The 20,346-nt window shown below is 51.2% G+C and overlaps 9 protein-coding genes across 9 annotated transcripts; 4 read left to right on the top strand and 5 right to left on the bottom strand.

Moving 5' to 3' along the window:
- Positions 1 to 1,046: 1,046 nt before the first annotated feature.
- Positions 1,047 to 2,740, bottom strand: CC77DRAFT_23042 (NicO-domain-containing protein). Its single transcript, XM_018530755.1, has 3 exons — positions 2,388 to 2,740; positions 1,494 to 2,331; positions 1,047 to 1,445 (listed from the first exon to the last, which is right to left on the bottom strand). The coding sequence occupies exons 1-3, from the start codon at positions 2,586 to 2,588 to the stop codon at positions 1,189 to 1,191; spliced, it is 1,296 nt and encodes a 431-aa protein (XP_018391481.1). The 5' UTR covers positions 2,589 to 2,740; the 3' UTR covers positions 1,047 to 1,188.
- Positions 2,741 to 2,892: 152 nt separating this feature from the next.
- Positions 2,893 to 4,523, bottom strand: CC77DRAFT_925453 (3-oxoacyl-synthase-like protein; the record flags this gene model as incomplete). The annotated part of the gene is made up of 8 exons (XM_018533861.1): positions 2,893 to 3,060; positions 3,110 to 3,478; positions 3,525 to 3,791; positions 3,840 to 3,926; positions 3,975 to 4,046; positions 4,098 to 4,205; positions 4,256 to 4,422; positions 4,472 to 4,523. The coding sequence occupies 8 exons, from the start codon at positions 4,521 to 4,523 to the stop codon at positions 2,893 to 2,895; spliced, it is 1,290 nt and encodes a 429-aa protein (XP_018391480.1).
- Positions 4,524 to 4,954: 431 nt separating this feature from the next.
- CC77DRAFT_1004083 (hypothetical protein) lies at positions 4,955 to 5,674 on the bottom strand (the record flags this gene model as incomplete). Its single annotated transcript, XM_018523242.1, has 1 exon — positions 4,955 to 5,674. One exon carries the CDS (start codon positions 5,672 to 5,674, stop codon positions 4,955 to 4,957), a length of 720 nt encoding a protein of 239 aa, XP_018391479.1.
- Positions 5,675 to 6,520: 846 nt separating this feature from the next.
- CC77DRAFT_1056167 (homoserine O-acetyltransferase) lies at positions 6,521 to 8,348 on the top strand (the record flags this gene model as incomplete). Its single annotated transcript, XM_018527887.1, has 3 exons — positions 6,521 to 6,572; positions 6,789 to 7,179; positions 7,232 to 8,348. 3 exons carry the CDS (start codon positions 6,521 to 6,523, stop codon positions 8,346 to 8,348), a joined length of 1,560 nt encoding a protein of 519 aa, XP_018391478.1.
- A 773-nt stretch (positions 8,349 to 9,121) lies between these two features.
- On the top strand, positions 9,122 to 10,330 carry CC77DRAFT_1056166 (GroES-like protein; the record flags this gene model as incomplete). The annotated part of the gene is made up of 3 exons (XM_018527886.1): positions 9,122 to 9,683; positions 9,767 to 10,140; positions 10,196 to 10,330. The coding sequence occupies 3 exons, from the start codon at positions 9,122 to 9,124 to the stop codon at positions 10,328 to 10,330; spliced, it is 1,071 nt and encodes a 356-aa protein (XP_018391477.1).
- Positions 10,331 to 11,366: 1,036 nt separating this feature from the next.
- On the bottom strand, positions 11,367 to 13,009 carry CC77DRAFT_1015399 (alpha/beta-hydrolase; the record flags this gene model as incomplete). Its single annotated transcript, XM_018524016.1, has 2 exons — positions 11,367 to 12,837; positions 12,883 to 13,009. 2 exons carry the CDS (start codon positions 13,007 to 13,009, stop codon positions 11,786 to 11,788), a joined length of 1,179 nt encoding a protein of 392 aa, XP_018391476.1. The 3' UTR covers positions 11,367 to 11,785.
- A 544-nt stretch (positions 13,010 to 13,553) lies between these two features.
- On the top strand, positions 13,554 to 17,349 carry CC77DRAFT_1056164 (hypothetical protein; the record flags this gene model as incomplete). Its single annotated transcript, XM_018527885.1, has 6 exons — positions 13,554 to 13,618; positions 13,667 to 13,776; positions 13,830 to 14,182; positions 14,368 to 14,647; positions 14,702 to 15,836; positions 15,891 to 17,349. The coding sequence occupies 6 exons, from the start codon at positions 13,554 to 13,556 to the stop codon at positions 17,347 to 17,349; spliced, it is 3,402 nt and encodes a 1,133-aa protein (XP_018391475.1).
- CC77DRAFT_1015397 (pyrroline-5-carboxylate reductase) lies at positions 17,277 to 18,936 on the bottom strand. The gene has a single exon (XM_018524015.1). It carries the CDS (start codon positions 18,586 to 18,588, stop codon positions 17,707 to 17,709), a length of 882 nt encoding a protein of 293 aa, XP_018391474.1. The 5' UTR covers positions 18,589 to 18,936; the 3' UTR covers positions 17,277 to 17,706.
- CC77DRAFT_1015395 (hypothetical protein) lies at positions 18,897 to 20,316 on the top strand. The gene has a single exon (XM_018524014.1). It carries the CDS (start codon positions 19,161 to 19,163, stop codon positions 19,869 to 19,871), a length of 711 nt encoding a protein of 236 aa, XP_018391473.1. The 5' UTR covers positions 18,897 to 19,160; the 3' UTR covers positions 19,872 to 20,316.
- The last annotated feature ends 30 nt before the right edge of the window (positions 20,317 to 20,346 follow it).

Genomic DNA, 20,346 nt, shown 5'->3' with positions numbered 1-20,346 from the left:
AATCATGACAGTTGACATGCGGTTGCGCCCCTGAGTTGGCGGATCTGCGCCTACTGTACACTAGAGGAGATGACGCGGGCAAGCATGGCGGGCGTCAGGTGGTATGCATGACACTCGCCAGGCGACGCGGATGCGGCCATGAACTAGGTCTACGTTGGTCAGTCATGTAGCCGTGCGGCGTTTCATGGCGAGGGAAAACCGTCGATGCGCACAGACCGCACCAGCCGTTTACCCTGTAGTTCCTCGAGACGCAACCGTAAGTGGAAATCCACGTCAAACCAGAGGAAAGCGGGGCGAAATGATACGCCCGCGTACCTCCACCCGCAACTCTCTTTACACACTGGACCGGCACCCTGGTTGCGCCTCTGCTGTGTGGGCAAGCTGGTGCTGTCTGTGCTCTGCATCCAGCGTCTTCCGCGTGCTCGTGGCAATAGAATGAGAAAGCTTTAGTCGATGGTATGGCGCGAGAGTTTTGTAGTGAGAGTGAGTCCTTCAGACGTGTGCATGTTTAAATAGAGGGCGGCGGTGGCCTCCTTCTACATCATCTTCATTCTATAGCCAAGAGCTCATAAACTTCCCCAACCTCTATCGACCGGCGAGTCAGCAATCATGCCTTACATCATCGATGCACAGACACAACACGGCACTCAGTTGCGACCTACCACCGTTGTTCATGAGCCGGATGTTCGATCGTAAGCGTGGTACCTTTTCATGTATTATGCCTTCCTAACGCATGTTTAGGACATTGGCGAACTGCTCGTGCTCCAATGCCTCGAATGGCCAAGTAAAGCATGACTGTACAGCTGTCTCCTATGTCCCTCAGGCTGCGGTAGCGCCTCGAACAGATCCCGCCGGACGTATCATCGACCTGACGTGTATGGGCTCGCAATTCGATGGACACTGAGTGATACGTTGATGGGAATGGGTAGTTGTGAGAGGAACATGGTATTGGATAAAAGATCGGACATGGCGTTTGGTGCAGGGCGCTCGTAGGGCGGACGTCGCATTGTAGACACCTTACCTAGGTATGGTTGGATGATATAGACGCTCGGTCCAGTATTGCTTCATGGGATGGACCAGAAGGCATCGGCGCGAAGGCGTTACAGTCAAAAAGAATCCAACCTTTTTTTGTTTTGTTTCCACAATCTTCTGCTGGCCGACTCTCCTCACATCGTATGTCGATAATGTTCAACGGTGTGCAGGCCCAGCAATGTCTGTAGCCTCAACAGGCTCAACATTGACATCCACATCCTTTGTATATGTCGTGATCGATGCGGGCACTTCTCGGGGATTTTCTTCGTCCGGTTCAGTAATCTCGTTCTCTTGCGGTAGTGGCTCGAAATGCGCGTTGTTGACCCTTTTGCGATCGATACGCCGTCTCCAAGGCTTGTACAACAAAACACTGAGACCACCAAACACGATGAATGTGCCACAAATCGCTCCACCTACATGCTTTTAGTACAGCGCCTCCTTGACCTGACTGATCAACTTACCAACTATGTCCCAAGCGTCACCCAGCTTTTCGACGCCATCCCAGAATTTGCCGTGTGGCTCAGCAACGTTAAGTACTAGATTGAGGAACTGTACTGTCCCGATGATGGTCGCGACAATAACAGTGATGACTGTGAGTACAATGCTGTAGTAACAAATGGCGATGGGGTCACGCGCTAGTTGTGTGCTGGTATACAAACTCATCATCAGCGCGCCATCTGTCGTGTCGAGAAGGCACATGCCGGCAGTGAAGAGCAGCGGGAAGATCAAAATTAGCCAGATGGAGGTTCCCTTTGTTGCTTGAATCGAGCTGATCCCCAGGATAGCGATCTCAGAGGAAGTGTCGAATCCAAGACCGAAGAGCACACCAAGAGGGTACATTTTCCAGGGTCGATCGACCAACTTGAAGAGCTTCTGCAGGATTGGAAGGAGGCATCCTCCGCCCTGAATCTTGAACTCCTCGTGCTCACTTCCGGGATCACTCGCGATCATCTTTCGCATCTGAACGATGAGTTTGTACAGAATGTAGATGTTCATGAGACCAAGGAGTAGCAGGAAAGCAGCAGATACAGAAGTTCCGATGATGCCACCAACGCGCTCAAAATTGCCGAACTTGTCTGAAACGGCTGCTGCAGTGCCTGCGACTACGAGTGATGTGATGATGACAATGGTAGAGTGTCCAAGACTGAAGAACATTCCAACTGTCACTGGACGCTGGCCTGCTGCAATAAGGCGACGAGTCATGAGATCGATAGCTGAGATGTGATCCGCGTCCAGGGCATGGCGCAATCCTAGAGTATAAGAGAGAATTGCGGTTGATATCAGAGGCGTGTGCCAATGCTAAGGATAATCAGCTTACCCAATCAACACGACTCAGACTAGATCTCTCTACGTACGAGAACGATACCAACTGCCGCCCAAACTAAAAGGTTCACTACGATGAGCGTGATGATGATTGCGATTACGGGAAATGGAAGCCTCCTTAGGTATGGTATCTGCGCATGGTATGTAGATGCTTTGTTCGACGCGTTGCGGAAGAATGATGGTTTGGCTTCTGCATCGCTACCCGCGATTGACGAGGGGCGGGAAGTCGCCATTCTACTTGAGAATGCTCGCCAGGGTGATACAAACAGGAAGGAGGGCGACACTAGGTCCGATGAAAGGAAAAAGGAGTCTGAAAGAGTCGAGACGACGAAGCTTGTAAGACAAATATTGAGGATGCGGCTCCCGCCGAAGCACCGTGGGATGCAGATGACGCGAAGTGGGGCTAGCAGCTGTTATCGTGACCCTGGCGGGGTAATTAGCATCGTGATGTACTAATGATCGCGACTTCACAAAGCCTCGGCATCATATGTGACGATCAAGAGCTCGTACAGTGCATATTATCATAGGACCCTTTTCTCAAATCTTGCGAAAGCAAAGGGATGCGTTGGTGCCACCAAAACCGAAGCTGTTTGAGAGCGCGACGTTGACGCTGTGTTGCTGAGCAGCATTGGCGACGTAATTGCAATCGAATTCATCCGCTGGATCGCCTGGGTTTTGAAGATTCAGAGTCGGAGGTAGAGTGTTCTAGTCACTGTCAGTCATTGTGCCACGCATATTAGCACGCCTGACTTACATGATGCATCCCGAGAATCGTGAATATAGACTCTACGCTACCTGCAGCGCCGAGAAGGTGCCCGATTGCACCTTTCGTACTGCTCACGTTGATTTTAGAAGCGGCGTCCTTTCCATCTTCGCCCAGCAATAGCTCTTTGATGGCTCGATTCTCCGCAGCATCACCCAGTGGGGTACTTGTAGCATGCGCGTTAACGTAATCGACAGCACTAGGCTTGATACCAGCGTGCCGCAGTGCGTGCTTCATAGCAAGACGTGGTCCTTGACCATCTTCGCGAGGTGCCGTCATGTGGTATGCGTCGCTAGATAGTCCGTAGCCCGCGACCTCAGCATAGATATTCGCACCTCGTTTCTTCGCGTGTTCGAATTCCTACAATTTGTTAGATAAAACAAATCTGCAGAGGGTGATCGCGTACTTCAAGTATCACAACTCCAGCTCCTTCTCCTATGACAAATCCATCCCGTTCTCGATCGAAGGGCCGACTTGATTCTAATGGTCGATCATTGAACTCGGTGGCCAAACTCCTGGCTCTAGAGAACCCCGAGATGGCCAGAGGATGGATGCATGATTCAGCTCCGCCAGCGATCATCACATCAGCGTCACCAAACTGGATCAGTCGTGAAGCGTCTCCGATGCTGTGTGCTCCAGTCGTGCACGCTGTGGTTGCCGCGTGGTTTGGCCCCTATCATAGTCAACATTGATGATAGTGTACAGGACAGGGTTCAGGCACCTTGAAGCCATATCGCATAGAGATGTGGCCCGCAGCGAGATTGATTAACAGGCGTGGAACAAAGAGTGGGGATACCTTTCGGTAGCCCTGATATTTCTTAGTCGACAATCAGATAAGGCAGCTGCAACAACGTACGCCTTTCTCATAAGCAACTGTGGTATCGTACACGTCATCTAGGCTGCCAATGCCAGATCCCATGTATACTCCCTGGTAAAGTGTTAGTAAGATGTAAGCTCAGGTCTGGTTGAATTTTCCCACTGTGGCCTCAAGATCGTTTTCTTTCTTCGGAAACCAGCTAGCATCATTCAAAGCCTCCTCAGATGCAACCATGGCATATTGTGCGAAGCGCGCCATGCGACGTTCATCCTACAATATGATTAGGATTAACCAGAAGATGCCTAGATGTTGGCAATTACAGTAGGACTCAAATGCTCCTTCGTGTTCCATTTGCCATCGCTTTTGCTGCCTTGAGGAACTAAGCCAGCCACCTGACTAGGTAGTAATGCGAATTCTGAGCTTCTATCTTTGATGGAAATGATGCCGCATTGGCCGTCGATCAAACGCTTCCATGTTTGTCGAACACCTGTCTCATTTAGCTGGAAAGTCTCGGGGAAAGATCTACATGATTTCACCTAATCCGAGAGGGGTTACAAGCCCTAAGCCTGTCACTACTACCCGTCTCATCGCATGTCAATGATGATGGTTGATATTGGTGTAAGGACGCGTTCGGGTGAGCAGGAAGAGCTAGTGCCACGCGCAAACTACATGTGGCGCGTGTTAGCGTAAGGTGCGTGCGTTTTTGGCGTCATCGTTCAGCTCCTTCCATTTCTCATATCCTCAATCGTCTTCTTCTCACGAATAGGTGCCACTGTCAGATGCACATGGTGAAGGCCAGAAAATTCTTCTTTTGTAGAATTATGGTCTCGTGATGAAATAAATCAGCCCAATTGTGGTATGCGCATTATTATCTAGTACTCTTGCGCCAGCCGTGGGACGCCGCTTTGATCTGTTCTGTTTTAAGCTGTGGGCAATCCTCTTCGGGTCAATTCACAAGTTCGCCGCAGAATTCAACGAGCCCACCAAATTGACAGTCCCGAACGATCAGCGCCTCCAGACTACCTGTCGGATTTATGGCAATGTATAGTGGTAGCATTGCAATCATACCAACTCATCGCTAATGCGTCTACTTCGCCACCCATACTGAGCTCTTCTACGCTGGACGGAGGTACCAAATCGTCGTCAGCCTGCAATTCGCTCATATGAGGAGTACCTGCCCGGTCTTCACGAATGTACTCCCGATCCTCTTCCTTGACAAAAGTGATTTGTTTGCGTTCAGGACCGATGACCTCAGGAATGGTTTGCTCCTCTGTTTTGAACAAATAGTTGCTCATCTCGATGTTGAACACGCGTCCTCGTTTTCGATCTCTTTCGTGTTGCACGCGCGCTTTTAGCCGGCCCATCTCTCGACGAACATCGCGCGCTATTGTGGGAGACATAACGAAGGCGTTGATGGCCTGAGCACAGCTTGATGTTGGTGACCGCAGTAGTCCTCCTCGCTTGCGTTGTGCTTTGTTGAACCTCGAACCATCGACTGAATTATGTATTCTCTCTAGGCTCGTCCACTTGATAGTCTCAAATTGTCTTGAGTCGATTGCTAATAAGGGGTGCTCCCTGTACCATGGTATTTCCGTCGTATCGGGTGTTGCTGTTTCTTCTAAGTGATGTTGGCAATGCTGATCGGATCTTGGGACTTGAGTGAACAGTTGGGGATGGAGATCCAAGGCCTTGGAAGTGAAGATCAAGCTCTGGCCTCGGCTGGACAAAAGAGGTGCCATTTTGGACCATAGGTTAGTCGCTTCACAACTCATTATCCGAGCGTCCTATGATGGGCCACTGATAGATATATGCTCCCTTATGACGCCGTCTCGAACCTTATGTGATTTCCCAGTGTTGGCTGTAGGTTTGCATCTCACGTGTAGCACGTAGAGTTGGTTACTGTGGTGTGTAGGACGATTGATCACAATCGCACCATTTGTTTGACGGTCTTTACGCTTTCGGGAAATAGATGATGATTGTGTCGTCGAACACGTGGAGCTAAGCGCCGAGTGTATGGCTTAAGTTTGCGGTGCTGACATGATCTCTTGGAAGTCTGTGTAGTAGTGTTGTCAAACAAAGTACCGTCGAACTTCGATCAATCAAAAGCCTGAATCTTGGACTGGGCATGGCAAGGGGTACTGAAGCGACAAGACAGAATGTGGGCACTAGCAAACATCTCTACAGGTCAGTCTAGCATAGAGTTCTGGCTGATCGTTGGTGACACAGACAGCGATTACGCCGACACTTCGTGGAATAGCTGGAGTATTTTTTACCGCGCTTGGACATGAACGACGGACCGGAAAAGCTTCGACATTTTGTGGAGCTTAGGGTGGCGAGGTTTCTTCTTGGGGAATTGAAACAAAAGAGTGTTGATTGAAGTTCGGTCCGTCAAGAGAATCCTCCTGTAGGGGAAGCTACGCGAATTGCCGAAAGCACGTCATCGTCTTGGCGAGCCTCGTCTAGCGGCAATGCGCGAGCATCACTCAACACCAGAGAGATGACTCCCCGCCATGTGATAAACACGCCCCACTTCCTGCGACGCAGGCCTCAGATTTCTCTACTTGAACGTATTCAATATCGCCATCATGGATTCTCAAAGGCTAGGCGCTGAAACCGCCAATGGATCCAAGAAATACAGTGAGTATCCTTTGAACTTTTTTTTACCGTCGCAATCCTTCCGAGGTAGTCGTGACACGGTGCAATCGGAGTGTCTCGTGTATGGTGATATCGTCACACGCAAACATAGCAAATGGCTGCTGCTTGCCGTGACTTGCTTCGGGCGATGATGCCGACTCCAAAGACAGCTTTTCTCGTCGCGTTCTGGTCCTGATCATCCAAACTAACATGCTACAGGGACGGTGTCGTCGCAACCTGAGAACCCGTTCGCCAACCTCATTCCTGATCAAACCTTCGCTGTCATACCGCAAGTCACGCTCGAATCTGGCGTTGTATTACAGAATGTCAGCGTTGCATACAAGACGTACGGTACCCTCGCGCCCAGCGGAGACAATGCCATGGTGATATGCCATGCGCTCACAGGAAGCGCTGATGTTGGCGATTGGTGGGGTCCGTTGCTAGGAGGACCTGGAAAGGCTTTCGACATCTCGCGTTTCTTCGTGGTATGTATGAACAGTCTCGGCAGTCCATACGGCAGTGCAAGTCCCGTCACAGCAAAGGACGGCGACGCGTCGCTGGGCCCATACGGTCCCGAGTTCCCACTGACAACTGTGAGAGACGATGTCAAGTGAGTCAAACATGCTCCGAGCCCTATGCTTGGACAGCGCTAACAGGCGTAGTGTCTTCAAGCTGATCTTGGATGATCTCGGTGTGAAGCAGATCGCTGCAGTTATTGGAGGGTCTATGGGCGGTATGCTTGTTCTCGAGTTTGCATACTTTGGAAAAGACTATGTCAGAACCATCATCCCGATAGCCACGTCGGCTCGCTACAGCGCATGGGGTATCAGCTGGGGCGAGGCGCAACGGCAGAGCATCTACAGCGATCCCAAATACGACGATGGCTACTACTCATACGAAGACCCTCCGTCGACTGGGCTTGGAGCAGCACGTATGTCGGCCCTGTTGACCTACCGGAGCCGCGATTCGTTCGAATCGAGATTTGGGCGCAACACGCCAGACCTGTCCAAGAAACAGAGCATCAATACTGTACCGCGCCCGACGACCCCATCAAATCCTTCGCACGAACATTGGGCTATACATAATCACGGCCACAAGAATGCTGGATCGCCGCGTCTTATGTCACGATCAAACAGCAGTACCGCCATACCTGGCTCTGCAGCGGCACAGGCTGATCTCGAATTCCACGATGCGTCGGGCCCTGGGACGCCGAACCTGCAACGCACAAGCTCCACAAGTAGCAACGGCGCATTCCCTCGCTCCTCGAAACCCTTAGCCCCTCACTATTTCTCAGCACAATCATACCTCCGTTACCAAGCCGACAAGTTCATCAAGCGCTTCGACGCCAACTGCTACATCGCTATCACTAGAAAGCTGGACACACACGACGTATCTCGTTACCGTTATCCTGAGGGCGAGACCCCCGACACACTGGACCCAGTATCGGCCCTTCATCATGCGCTTTCTTTGATCGAACAGCCCACCCTTGTTTTGGGTATACAATCAGATGGCCTTTTTACATTTGCCGAACAGAAGGAGCTGGCCGCTTGTATTCCGAAAGCCACGCTCAAGACCATCGACTCCCCGGATGGTCATGACGCTTTCCTTCTAGAATTTGAGCAGGTAAACAAACATCTGCTGGGCTTTTTGAATACTGAGCTCCCAGAAATCATGAACAGAACGCCAAATGTAGAAACCGTCAAGAGCGATACTGGTATGACTGCTACCAAGACCAGTACATTTGGTGAGGCTGAAGTTGAGGATATCACTGCATGGTAAGGAGGACGACAATATGAAATTTAGCATGGCGTTTTAGGTTTAGGAGAGGACTGCATTGGTCGGCGTACAGTTTTCGGCATATGCTTGAAAGAAGGCTGTATGATTATGATATGCTCTAAGGCGAGAAGAGCTGAGGTTCAACCCCTCGTAAATACCAGACACTGCAGTGGGAAAGCAGCAACAACATCAACAATCATCGAAGAAAATCTAACTTGCAGTTTCTTGAGGTATTGCGAATCGCCATATAACAGAGGCTCAATCCTATTCGATCAGTTTCGCGTTTGTACCCCGCCTTGGACGCTAACTCCTAACTCTTTCCGCGACTCCACTGTCTTCAGTCCCCCTCAACCTCGGTTCTTGCATTCTGCGGATTTTCTCCGCAGGCTGCGAAATAAACGTGCGTTATCCGATCTTCCCTCCCGAATTGCGATGCCGCGTTATCACGAGAACTTAATCACGATGTACAATTAGTTGCAAGCGCATAAGCCTAGCCACGATGGAATGATCGTCGTATTTTGGGTCGAAAGCGCTTTTGCATTCGAAACTTGGATGGGTCAATTTAAGCTACCCGTACGAAGGCCAAGGAAAGGGCGCGTTGCTTCTGAACCCCGCACATAGGCACTGCATGTCGGGTCCTTGTGGTCGTATACGTATTCCCCATCTTCCATTATATATGCCCCTTCGTCTCGCTTTCTGAACCTTGCTACCCAAACCGTCTTCTCGTTAAGTCACATTTTCTTCATCTCAACCGTCATCGTCGGGACGAAGTCACAATGCAATTACCCAAAACACAAAAGGCCGCTATCAAGCAAGGCACTGGTGATAGCGCGACAACCACCATCAAGGAGATTCCCGTTCCAGAACCATCCCCCGATCAGATCCTCGTCAAGATCAACTACACCGGCCTATGTGCTTCTGACAAGTCCCTGCTTCACGATGAATGGGACTTCAAGATGGCAGAATGTACAAACGGTATTGCGGGTCACGAAGGCGCTGGTACTGTCGTAGCCGTTGGCTCTAACGTGCAAGATCTTTGGCAGATTGGCAATCGTGCTGGTATCAAGTGGATCGCGTCCGTATGCCGGAAGTGCGAGTTCTGTACCAACGGTCAAGATGAATGTCATTGCCCAAAGCAATTGAATAGTGGTTTCACTATTGCTGGAACGTTCCAAGAGTACGCCTTGACAGATGCGAGGTATGCGACGAGGTTGCCTGATGGCGTCAAGGATGAAGAGGCGGGTCCAATCATGTGTGGCGGTGTAACAGCGTATGTGGCGTGTAAGAGGAGTAAGGTGCTTCCTGGGCAGTGGCTTGTTATTCCTGGAGCTGGTGGTGGTAAGTAAACACATGCTTCTTTGATGTATTCGAAAAAGAAGACAGAGGCGCATCCAGTCTCTAGAGACACTGACATAACTCAGGCCTCGGTCACTTCGGCGTCCAATACGCCAAACATATGGGCATGCGCGTCATTGCAATTGACGGCGGAGACGCCAAACGCGAGCTCTGCCTCTCTCTCGGCGCAGAAAAGTTTATCGACTACACGACGTGCTCAGACATCACATCTGAAATCATGAAGATCACTACCTACGGTGCTCATGGAGTCATCGTCTTTGCCGCCACGAGAGCAGGATACGAGCAAGCACCACATCTGCTGAGGCCGAACGGTACGATGGTATGTGTGGGTCTGCCGAAGGATAATACTATTGTCGCAGGTGCTAGCCCCATCGTAATGTGTTTGAAAAAGTTGAATGTTGTGGGAAGTGTAGTGGGTACATTGAAGGATGTTGAAGAAGTAAGTGTCGTGTTGTGATTGGATATGCTGAAAGTGTTGGCTAACGAGAATCTAGGCGCTTGATTTTACTGCACGAGGCTTGGTACATCCAATCTTGACGCATGGTGGGTTAGAGGACATCGATCGATTCTGTGCGGATATGAATGCGGGAAAGCTTGCTGGACGGGCTGTGATTAAGATGACTGCGTAGATAAGTGACATATACCATAAATACCATTAAACAAGGAGAAAATTCAAGTTCCAGAACTGCAGACAATCTCATGTTGACCTCCATTTGGTACGGGCACCGTATTAAAGAGAAAAAACAAACTTCCCCTTTAAGAGTACTCCTTCTTACTGTAAAAGAGCATATTAAGAGCATATAGATATAGATTAAAAACCTAGAAGACTACAATACTGTTAATCTTTAACGTTTTCTAATTAGAAGATAATGTAGGCTGCAAGGTAAAGCTTGTTATATCTATACCTGATCGGTTTTTCCCTCGTATACGGTGCGGGTTTTCGTTCCCCTATGGTTTTCAACATCCGCCTTTCCCATGTGTAAGGATGTCAGCATCAGTCGCAACTTAAGAGCCTCCGTTCCTCAACGACGCTCGATCAGCAGAAGAGCGCCAAATTCAAATAGTGGGGTGACAGACCGACTCAGTCTTTGCACGCCAAGAACGTTACGATACCATACGTACACCGAATCTGGCAAGGACCGATGTAGGACATCATGAGCTACAACCGCACCTGTATTCCTCAAACCAATTCAAACAAACAATCCTATTCGAATGCGATAAACCAATCTTTAAAGGCTAGGTATGTATAAGCGGCGAACACTATGAAGGCTCAGCCGAGGGAAAAGCGTCTAAAGTCGGCCGGTTTGCGCTACACTCTGTGTCAGCTGGCGTGCATGTGCTTCGCGCAACACGGGTGGTCGCCACCGGCAGCATGGTGATGGAGGTAGCAGGGTGGGTGCATATTGCAGGGTCATCTCATGCAGAGACGGGGGTTTATGGCTGGATCCTACGGGCGCTTTACCCTATGAGAGAACGAGAAATGGCCTAAGCCTGGCGGGGTAAGAAGCTAGCTTTGTTGGGCGGCAAGTCTGAACACCATGATTGGAGACGACGACGTCGAACGTATGCGAAAGAGTAAGACTGAGTGCGGCGCTATGAGTAGTATGCTTGGGAGTTATAAATATTAGACGTGGAGGCATATCCGCTCAAATTTGAAGTTATATATCCAGCTTCTGCGAATCGAAACCTACATACCTATATAGCCAACCCAGAGATTTTTCACCACCCAATCCGACTTCAAAACTCGGTCCAGAAATGACTGGCCAGAATACGGGCGTAACTAAGACAAATGTGTCAACTAATGCTCGTCAGATGGCGTCGTCATCTACCATGTTAGACATTCTAGCCCATCATTATACATTGTCTGATAACCTTGACAGCCTCACTAAGACGGTTCCTCTTTCGGAAGCTGCGTTGAGAAAACAGAACACCGACACGCGCTCAGTAAACCGCTTGTGGGATATGGAAGAAATGAACAGGATCGAAAGACTGCAGCGCGCTGCAATGGAGCTTGGATTCGAATTACCTTCACGATGCTACCACAGATAAAGGTTCAAGTACATTGGTCTGGTGTACCCATACCATCAATGTATTCTATCCTTGATAGCTTCCACGATGCTCTTTAGACCACTCAGTCTCTCTTCTCTTGTTTCCCCAAGATATAAGCTGGCAACAGGCCATGCGTGGATGCCACCTGGCTCTTCCCAGCTATCAACTTCCTTTCCTGTTTTACCGAGTTGACGGATCAAGTTCCTGGTCTCTGGTCCGAGAACTTCTTCGCTTCCATAGAGAAAGTACCAGCCTTGTTCGGGGCTAGCTTCCGTCCATTTTTTAACATCTTTACACTTTCCAGGCGAAACCATTGAATCCTCTGGTGATACTTTGTTGCCAATGTACTGGCGACCGTACAGCTCTAAAGATGAGCTGTTCAGATAGTCAGACGCCGTGTTCCGGTTTTCGCGCGATACTATCGTCACCCATGGGCTGATCATGATGGCAAGACCCGGTTTCTGATGACGCAATTCGGTATGGTCGGATAAATGTAGTAAGAAACTCAGGATGAGGGTTGCACCTGCAGAATCTCCGCCAACAACTACGCGAGTCGAAGACTGAGCCAGTGATAGAACATATTCGTAACCTGCGACCGTCTCGTGGAGCTGGGTGGGATATGTGGCATCCGGTACCAAGGTGTATTCCAGAGCGAAGATAGCTGGGTTGCGATACCCGGCAGACTTTAGCAAAGTGACCCACGCTAGCAGAAACTCCATGTAGAAAAAACTGCTGCCCATGGAAAAGCCGCCACCGTGGCAATAGTATACGATTACATCTGGCTGCTCTTGCCGGTCGTGCACGATCCATACCCCTCCGAAGTTCGGTCTTCTGATCTCAGTCCATCTGATCGGACTTGTGACAATGCCGTGTCTCAACATGCGAAATCTTAAGAAGGGGAGTGAGACAGCCTTTGAAAAGAACACCCGCCCTAAAAAGGCGGGCATGTTGGCGAAAGCATAACGAACAAAGCGGATGACTAGATCTTGAAATGGCGTTGCTTTTCTGACGAAGGGCGCGCGGTTCTCATGTGGCACGAGAAAGCGTTCGCGGATGAACTGATATGGAATTACGATGGCTTTAGGAGCTATAAGTATCAGTACACTCACGTATGGAGAGTAATGTGACTTACCGAGAGAAGGCAGAGCTGGGATGAGCCATGTCAAGAGTGGTATGATGCCAATCTGGATCAGCAATTGAGGCGCAAGAAAGACGAGGAAAGCTACACAGTCCAAGTAAGAGATTTGGCTCAGTATCATCTTGATGAGATAGGATATGGATGAAGCATGTCAGCTAATGGCATACCCAGCGACGGTGTCTCGAAACGCCAATGGCGATGACGCTGACAAGGGTCCAGCTAAGCCACAACCGCTTAGCGCCACACGACGGTACCGCATTTCCTTTGCTCCAGCCTTGACCAGAAACATGCGAGAGTCCCGAACGCTGCTGGACGCAAATCGCGCGTGTTCAGTGAGAAGTGAAACCCGAGCATTGTCTTGCTTGAGCAAACGATAGTTCGCACGTGACGGAGATTAGTGGCGCCGCGCACGGACCTATCGGTCGGTCGCGACTTCCAGAAAACTTCCGCGACTCACTTAGCTGTCACTCCGCAAACACGACTACAACGCCTGCAATCAACGCCGCCCGCTTGCCTGCGCCCGCATCGAAGGATCACATCAAACCGGTCGCTTCTTGTCTGTCATTTCTCTCTTCGATGTTAATGGAGTAAAGCCCGGCGCAGACTGCGATTCATCTTCTTACACGGCAGCCTTACCCGAAGTCGCGAACCCGTAGGACCTCACCATGGCCAACCCCGCGGCGGATCCCAAGGCGGCACCGCTCGCTGACGAGCTGAGAGAGCTTGCGCTGTACGTATGCCTTTTTCCAATTAGCACGACCAATACTAATATGTGCAGTTCGCTCCCAACCACTGTCTTCCCTAAGAACTTCTTCTGCGCCCTTTGCAACCAGCTTGCATTCGACTCATACAAACTAATCTGCTGCGCCAAGTCAATATGCTCATCATGTGCGTACAACAATCTCTGCGATCGGACCATCACAGGTGCTGACATGGTTTAGGTCAAGGAAACCTTCAGTTCCCGACAACGTGTCCCTCATGCGACCACTCACCACTCGAAGCCGAATCATGCACAGTGAACAAGTCTCTGAGAAATACGATGAGAGTGTGGCTCCAAAAGCAGAAGAAGAAGGAAGAGGCCAAAGCCGCGGCACAGGCAGCTACCCCGCCCGTGGAGGTTACACCAGCCGCGCCTGAAGTACAGCCGGTAGGCGATGGCGCAGAGAAACCCGTAGACAGTGTTGAGGATACACTAAAGGCGGAGGACGGCGTCGCTGAACAAGCTGCTGGTTCTGCGGAGAACGCGGAAGAGGCTGGAAAGCGCGCCGGCTCTGCCTCGGCCCAACCGAACGAGGTAGGTTCCCAATGTCTTTCCTTCCGTTTTCACTTGGATCTGTTGGTACTGTACAATGAAAAGAAGAAAAAGACAAGCAAAAGAGAGACCGTCGGGTGTCAAACAATTGCAAAACATGGTTGCCACACGTGCCAATGACATGAGATGCTTTCCATTCCACCTTTTGCTTTTACTGACCAAGCTAGGACAATGCTTCTCTTGAGAACGACGCCGAGCGACGTGGTAGCACGGCTTCCCAGAACGCGTCCAAAAGCACCGAACAGGCAGCTGTAGACGGCGCGACCGACGAGCAAAAGAACGCGAATGGAGCAAATGGCATGATGGGCAACAATCCGGCGATGAACGGCATGCAAGGCCAGATGGGCTTCGGCTTTCCCAATCAGGGTGGCTTCAACAACGGTATGGCCTGGAGCGGCATGCCTAACATGATGGCCAATGGTGGCTGGAATGGCATGAATCCTATGGGTATGTTTTTGCATTCTCCCCCATCTATCCAGCAGGCCACTAACATCTATCCAGATTTCAACAGTATGAACGGCATGTACGGCAACTTTGGAGGGAACATGGGCATGGGCATGAACGATATGTCTGCCATGAACATGATGCAATATGGTGGTGGCTATGGCAATGGGTGGAATGGCATGGGCGGTGGTTATGGAAACTTCAGCGGGCCCAATCAGATGGGTGGCTATAATCAATCTGGAGCATATCCCGAGATGATGAACCAGTTCCCCAAGAATAATTTCTCAAACCAGAACCAGAATCGTTTCCATGCCAATCAAGGAGGAGCAAATCCTCAGCGAAACAACAGGAATGGTAGCCAAGGTGGCTTTGGTCCTGGTTCACAGAATGCGCCTGGACGTCCGGGTAGTCGCGGCGGTCCTTCGCAAAACGTACGTTCAACCCATCAACGAAAGCTACCGAACCCATTCAAGGGAATCGGCAAAACTTGGATATCAAAAACTGACGCGATTCATCCTACGCAGCGTGACGGCCAGTCGCCTGACGGAATCGCTAACACTGCCCCTGAGGTCAAGGTCGAGGGTGAGCAGCCGAAGGCGTCCGCAGAGCCCACTGAGGAAGGTAAGGAGACCGGCGACGGTATTCCGGTATCGACTGAACAGCCGAACTCTGCAGACGGCGTCGGTGCTGGCGTCGCGAGCGGAGCTGTTGCCGAAAATACTAACAACACAGGCGATGCTGTACATGATGAGGCGCAAGACGGTGGTCTGAAGCCTATACAGACCGTAGACTCTGGCGATGCAGACATGCAGGAGTTCAACCAGTCTATGATGGGCCATGGTATGCCATTCGCCCAGGGAATGATGAATCAGTTCCCGAATCAGCACATCAATACACCTTTCGATCCCACCATGAACATGAACATGGGATACAATGGCAACTACGGTCCTCGTGGCGGTTTCAACAACGGAGCTTATGGCGCTGCAACGGTTCTGACAGGCCAGCCAATGGAGCCTATTGGTGTTGGCGTTGCGGGCGCGCCAACTGGACCACGTGCGATGAGAGAAGGCCGACCCAACACTGGGTTTTCGAGTCGCATGAACAGCGGGCGATATGCTCCACCGCAGCCGCCCAAGAGCATTGCGTCTACGCAAGACGTAGCCGCTGGTAGTCCTCAGCGGAGAGTTCGATCGTGAGTAGATCCGTGTGAGACATACAGGATAAATAATGACTGACTATGACACAGACGGTCTCCTCTTCGCGATGAGAGTATGCGCGTCAAGGAACGCTCACCATCACGCTCTAGGTCAAGATCAAGAGTGAGGGATGATGAGAGGGAAGAACCGCGCGAGCGGTCTCGTTCAGCAGACCGAAACTCCCGCCGTGATGACCGTGGTAGATCTGTCACGCCATTGGACGATGACTATGAGAGTCGTAAAGACCGCAAACACCGATCATCACGCTATGAAGATCGCGAGGAGGAATACGATGATCGCTACCGCGATGAGAAGGGCAGTCGAGGTGACCGTACGCGAACTGCGTCAGCAGACTCCAAGTATCGTAGCAGCCGTCGCGACAAGGACAAGCACCGTTCATCGCGATCACATCGCGACCGAAGCAAGGAGCATCGCCGTCGCCACCGCTCCCGGTCGCCTCGCGAGGAAGACAAATACGAAGACGAGGAGGTGTATGCCAACGGCGAAAAGGATTCAGACGGCAGCTCACGTCGTAAACACAGGAGTGGCCGTGACCGATCACGCGACCGATCACGCGACAAAGAGCGTGAGAGAGACCGCAAGGACCGTAAAGAACGAGACCGCGACTATGACTATGATCGTGAAAAGGATCGCTCTCGTGACAAAGACAAGGAGCGTAGGCGGCGCCGCGATCGCGAAGCTGAAGACGACGAGCGTGATTATGATGATGACAAGTACCGCTCTTCGCGTCGTAGCCGCAAGGACCGAGATCGCGAGCGACGGGACTATGATGACCGTGAACGCAAAGACAAGCCATCTCAACCGGAGAAAGAAGAGGATGTTGTTGGTCAAATGATGAAGAAACGCGCTGTGTCTCCACCACTGAACGCCCCGACCGGGCCTTCAGCAAATGGCTTCAGCATCAAAGGCCGCTCGAAGAACGCTGTCATGCCCCCACCGGCCCAGCCCCCAACAGGCCCACGTGCTTTCCAGCCACCCAAGGGTCCGGCTGCCGACCGCAATAAAGAACGTAGTGGAGATGCTAGGGATCACCGCCGCAAGAGCAGTGTCAGCTCGGCCGCGAGTATCCCAACCGGCCCTTCATCAAAGGAAAAGGAAACTTCTCAGGACCACTACGCTGCTGAAAGAGAACGCAATGCCCGAGAGCGAGACAGTCGTGAACGCGTTGAAAAACCCTCCGGTTCGAGCAAGTCCATCCATTCGCGTATGTCATCGACATCTCGTTCAGCCCTGTCTAGTAAGCGCAGCAGAGATGACTTTGATGACGAAGCTCCTGTTCCCAAGGGTCCTAAAGCCGACGTCAAGCCCCCTACGGGGCCTGCATCCCACCGCGACAAACGTAGGAAGTCTGGAACGACTGGTGATGACAACATCGCCAACCTCTTCACAGCCGGCCTGCGCAAGAATGCTAAGGCCAGGCGCGGGGGTGTAAGGACTGAAGGCGACGTTGAACGTGAGATGATGGAGCGAGAGCGGGAGAGGCGCTAGTATGGCTCTTTTGATCTTGCGTACATGGACATTATTATGTGCTATAAAGGAATGATTGGGCTAAGAGCAATTCGAAGTGGTAATGTGGATAACCTGGGGGATTCTGGAAGAGAGCTGAGCTGCTTCTCTACTTCTTTGTATTATACCCTTTGATGAACTGAGCGGGGTAAGATGGGTGGAAGAGCGTGTGAATGCTGTACGCTCTGTCATTAGCTTAGGCTAATACTAATAAAAGATATTCCTGAATCGAGTTGAACGATGCGGCATGGTGAAGATGTGGTTTGTTCGTGGTATCATTTACTCTTTTACATCTAGTTCAAGACGAAGTTAACATCAAGCTAGTCAACCCCGTAAAATCTACCGCCTGTGGTTGACGAACTCCTTTTGTTCACCACCCAATCTCGAAGCTACGACAGTAGCTTCCCTGATTGCCTTTGCGACGGCGCCCCTCACGCCATCTTCCTCGAGTGACATGAGACCACCGATGGTGCAGCCCCCAGGCGTCGAGACCTTGTCCTTCAGCACAGCTGGGTGCTCACCGTTCAGCACAAGTCCTGTGGTTCCCCTCATGGTCTGCGCGGCCATCATCTGTGCCTCCGCTCTTGGCAAGCCCATAGCCACAGCACCATCCGCCGCGGCCTCCAGTATCAGCGCAAAGAATGCTGGGCCCGAACCACACAGCGCAGTCGCTGCATCCATGTTCGCTGGAGGAAGGTTCGTAACGCGGCCAATTGAGCTGAAGACGAACTCGACAAGCTTGTACTGTGCCTCACTGAGTGGTGGATCCGAGGTCTGAATCACAGACATGGATTCCCCAACGAAAGATGCCGTGTTGGGCATGACCCTTACGACACGGCAAGCGTTCTCCGTCTTCTCAGGACCATCTGGGTACAGGAACGCTTCAATCTGCTCCCTAGTCACACCGGCCAGAATGCTAACAAGCACCTTGCCCTTGAGCGCCTCCCTCACACCCTCCTCACCTAGTATCGTCTTGAAGCCATGCGGTTTGCAGCTCAGTAGAACAATGTCTGCTTCCTGAACACCCTTGAGGTTCTGGTTTGTGAGGGTCTGGAGAGGGAAGTTGTAGTGGCCGAGTGCCTTGCGGACGTTTTGTTCAGCGGGGGCCCATTGGTCGCAAGCGATGAAGTTGGAAAGGTTAGGGACGTCTTTGGGGGCCGAAGAGGGGTCGAGGGAGGCTTTAGTTTTGGCCGAGGCCAGGGAAGACATAACGCCGCCCATTATCGCTATGCCCATTGTTCCTGGGGTTGTGTTAGTGGGGGTTCGAGCACCATTACAGACGCGTTAGACGTTGAAGGGCTTGAGGGTTGAGTTCTGTGAGGCGAGTATATTTCAGAAACACAAACGGCTCGCAGTGCTATTGATACAACCATAGGCTCTTTCAAAACTTAATCGCAGCGCCCGAGTGGTCTTTTGCTGGGAATAACGTATGAAAACAGTAAATATCGACCTACCTGAACCGAGAACGGTCAATGTAAGAGGCTTGGATTCCTGTGCGCTTGCCATCTTCAATACTGTCTTCTGTAGATCTTGCTGGGTGGTGGTGTTGGACAAATGCGAAGGAAGATGACTGCTGAGTTACTGGAGCGCGAGATCGGCGGCCTTCCCCACGTCCACTTAAAGAAATCCTGAGCTATGACCATGGCCGATGGTATGCGCGCGCAGCTCTCGAAGCTCTCCACTCCACGCAGGCTATCGCACACCAAGACACATCGCTCCACACTACCCCGACCACTATACCGACAATACTACCGGCAAGCTTGTAGTAGCCAAACGCTTTCTTAGCTTTCATCATGGCCGACCCATTCGAGGTCCGCCAACGCTTTACAACGCTACTCTCTCACCTCAGCGCATCGCATACCTCCCTCCAAAAAGCCGCGTTCTACGCGCTCAAGAATCGCGAACTGGACGAAGACCTTCATTCCTGCATTCTCGAACAGCTCGAACGCACCAATATGAACACGCGCGCAAACATCATGTTCTTCATCGAATGCCTCTGCGAATACGCCGTAAAAGACAACAACTCAGGAGATCCCAGCGCAATGGGCTACGTCCGCATGCTGCAAAGAGACATCTTAGCGGTTGTCGAATGCGTAGTGGGTGAAGAAGGAGCAAACATCCGCGTTGTGCGCAAAGTCCTGAAGACCCTCGAGAACCTCTCCATCCTGTTGAAGGAAACTGTTCAAGAACTTGAAGCTGTTCTAAAGTCCAGAGAGGTTGCACATCCATTTATGGCAACCGATTCCTCCAATCCCAAAGATGGCTCCACAACACTACCAAGTCGGAGTGGTGGGCAGAGGATGGATAAACGGCAGATTGAACAGAGAATTGAGGAGGATAGAGAGAGACATAAGAGGATGCGGGAGAGTATTTGGGCGGTGCCTGGAGATGGGTATGAGGAGTTGGAGAAGCTGTGGGAAGAGGCTAGCGACATCAACGAGGATGACTATGTCACGGCAAGGGAAGATGCGGAGGAGAGGAGGAAGGTCATTGCTTTTGGGTAGGACCCTAGCAAAGACTGGGAGAGCATTGAAGCTTGGCAGAAGGCCAAGGCTGCCGCGGAGGCTTCTGCGGGGTCTCTAATTACTGCAAGACAAGAGGACTCAGGGAATGATGCAGACAGCGAGAGTTCGAAGATGCTGTCATTTGGAAATGGCTCCTAGAACAGTATGCGGAAGGAAGTTCATCCGGATTCCTGGCGTTCATCGGATCCATAAAGGTATTGTCACAGCATGAGCTAGGCGTTAGGGCAGAGATACCACGGGCTTGTCTTATGACGCCCACATTGTTATTGGAGTTTTGAGTATACTGAATACATCCATGATCATTCCAAACATATCTGTACACGCCCATGTGCAATGCTATGATACAGTGTCCGTCTCTTCCTCGCTTCTGCACCGTCCCCTACTCCATAACAACCGTAGCACCCAGCGCCTTGAGGGTCTCAACAATCTTCTCTGCCTCCTCCTTTGGCACACC

This window comes from Alternaria alternata, assembly GCF_001642055.1.
Source record: "Alternaria alternata strain SRC1lrK2f unplaced genomic scaffold CC77scaffold_1, whole genome shotgun sequence".
Taxonomy (NCBI): Eukaryota; Fungi; Ascomycota; class Dothideomycetes; order Pleosporales; family Pleosporaceae; genus Alternaria; species Alternaria alternata.
This window is presented reverse-complemented; position numbering and strand designations above follow the sequence as displayed.

Bases quoted from the DNA above. Each gene is read 5' to 3' on its own strand.
- CC77DRAFT_23042 (XM_018530755.1), bottom strand. From the start codon at position 2,588: ATGGCGACTTCCCGCCCCTCGTCAATCGCGGGTAGCGATGCAGAAGCC. The intron at 2,332-2,387 runs GTACGTAGAGAG...GATTATCCTTAG, and splicing joins CGGCAGTTGGTATCGTTCTC to CATTGGCACACGCCTCTGAT. The intron at 1,446-1,493 runs GTAAGTTGATCA...AAAAGCATGTAG, and splicing joins TGACGCTTGGGACATAGTTG to GTGGAGCGATTTGTGGCACA.
- CC77DRAFT_1015397 (XM_018524015.1), bottom strand. From the start codon at position 18,588: ATGGGCGGCGTTATGTCTTCCCTGGCCTCGGCCAAAACTAAAGCCTCC.
- CC77DRAFT_1015395 (XM_018524014.1), top strand. From the start codon at position 19,161: ATGGCCGACCCATTCGAGGTCCGCCAACGCTTTACAACGCTACTCTCT.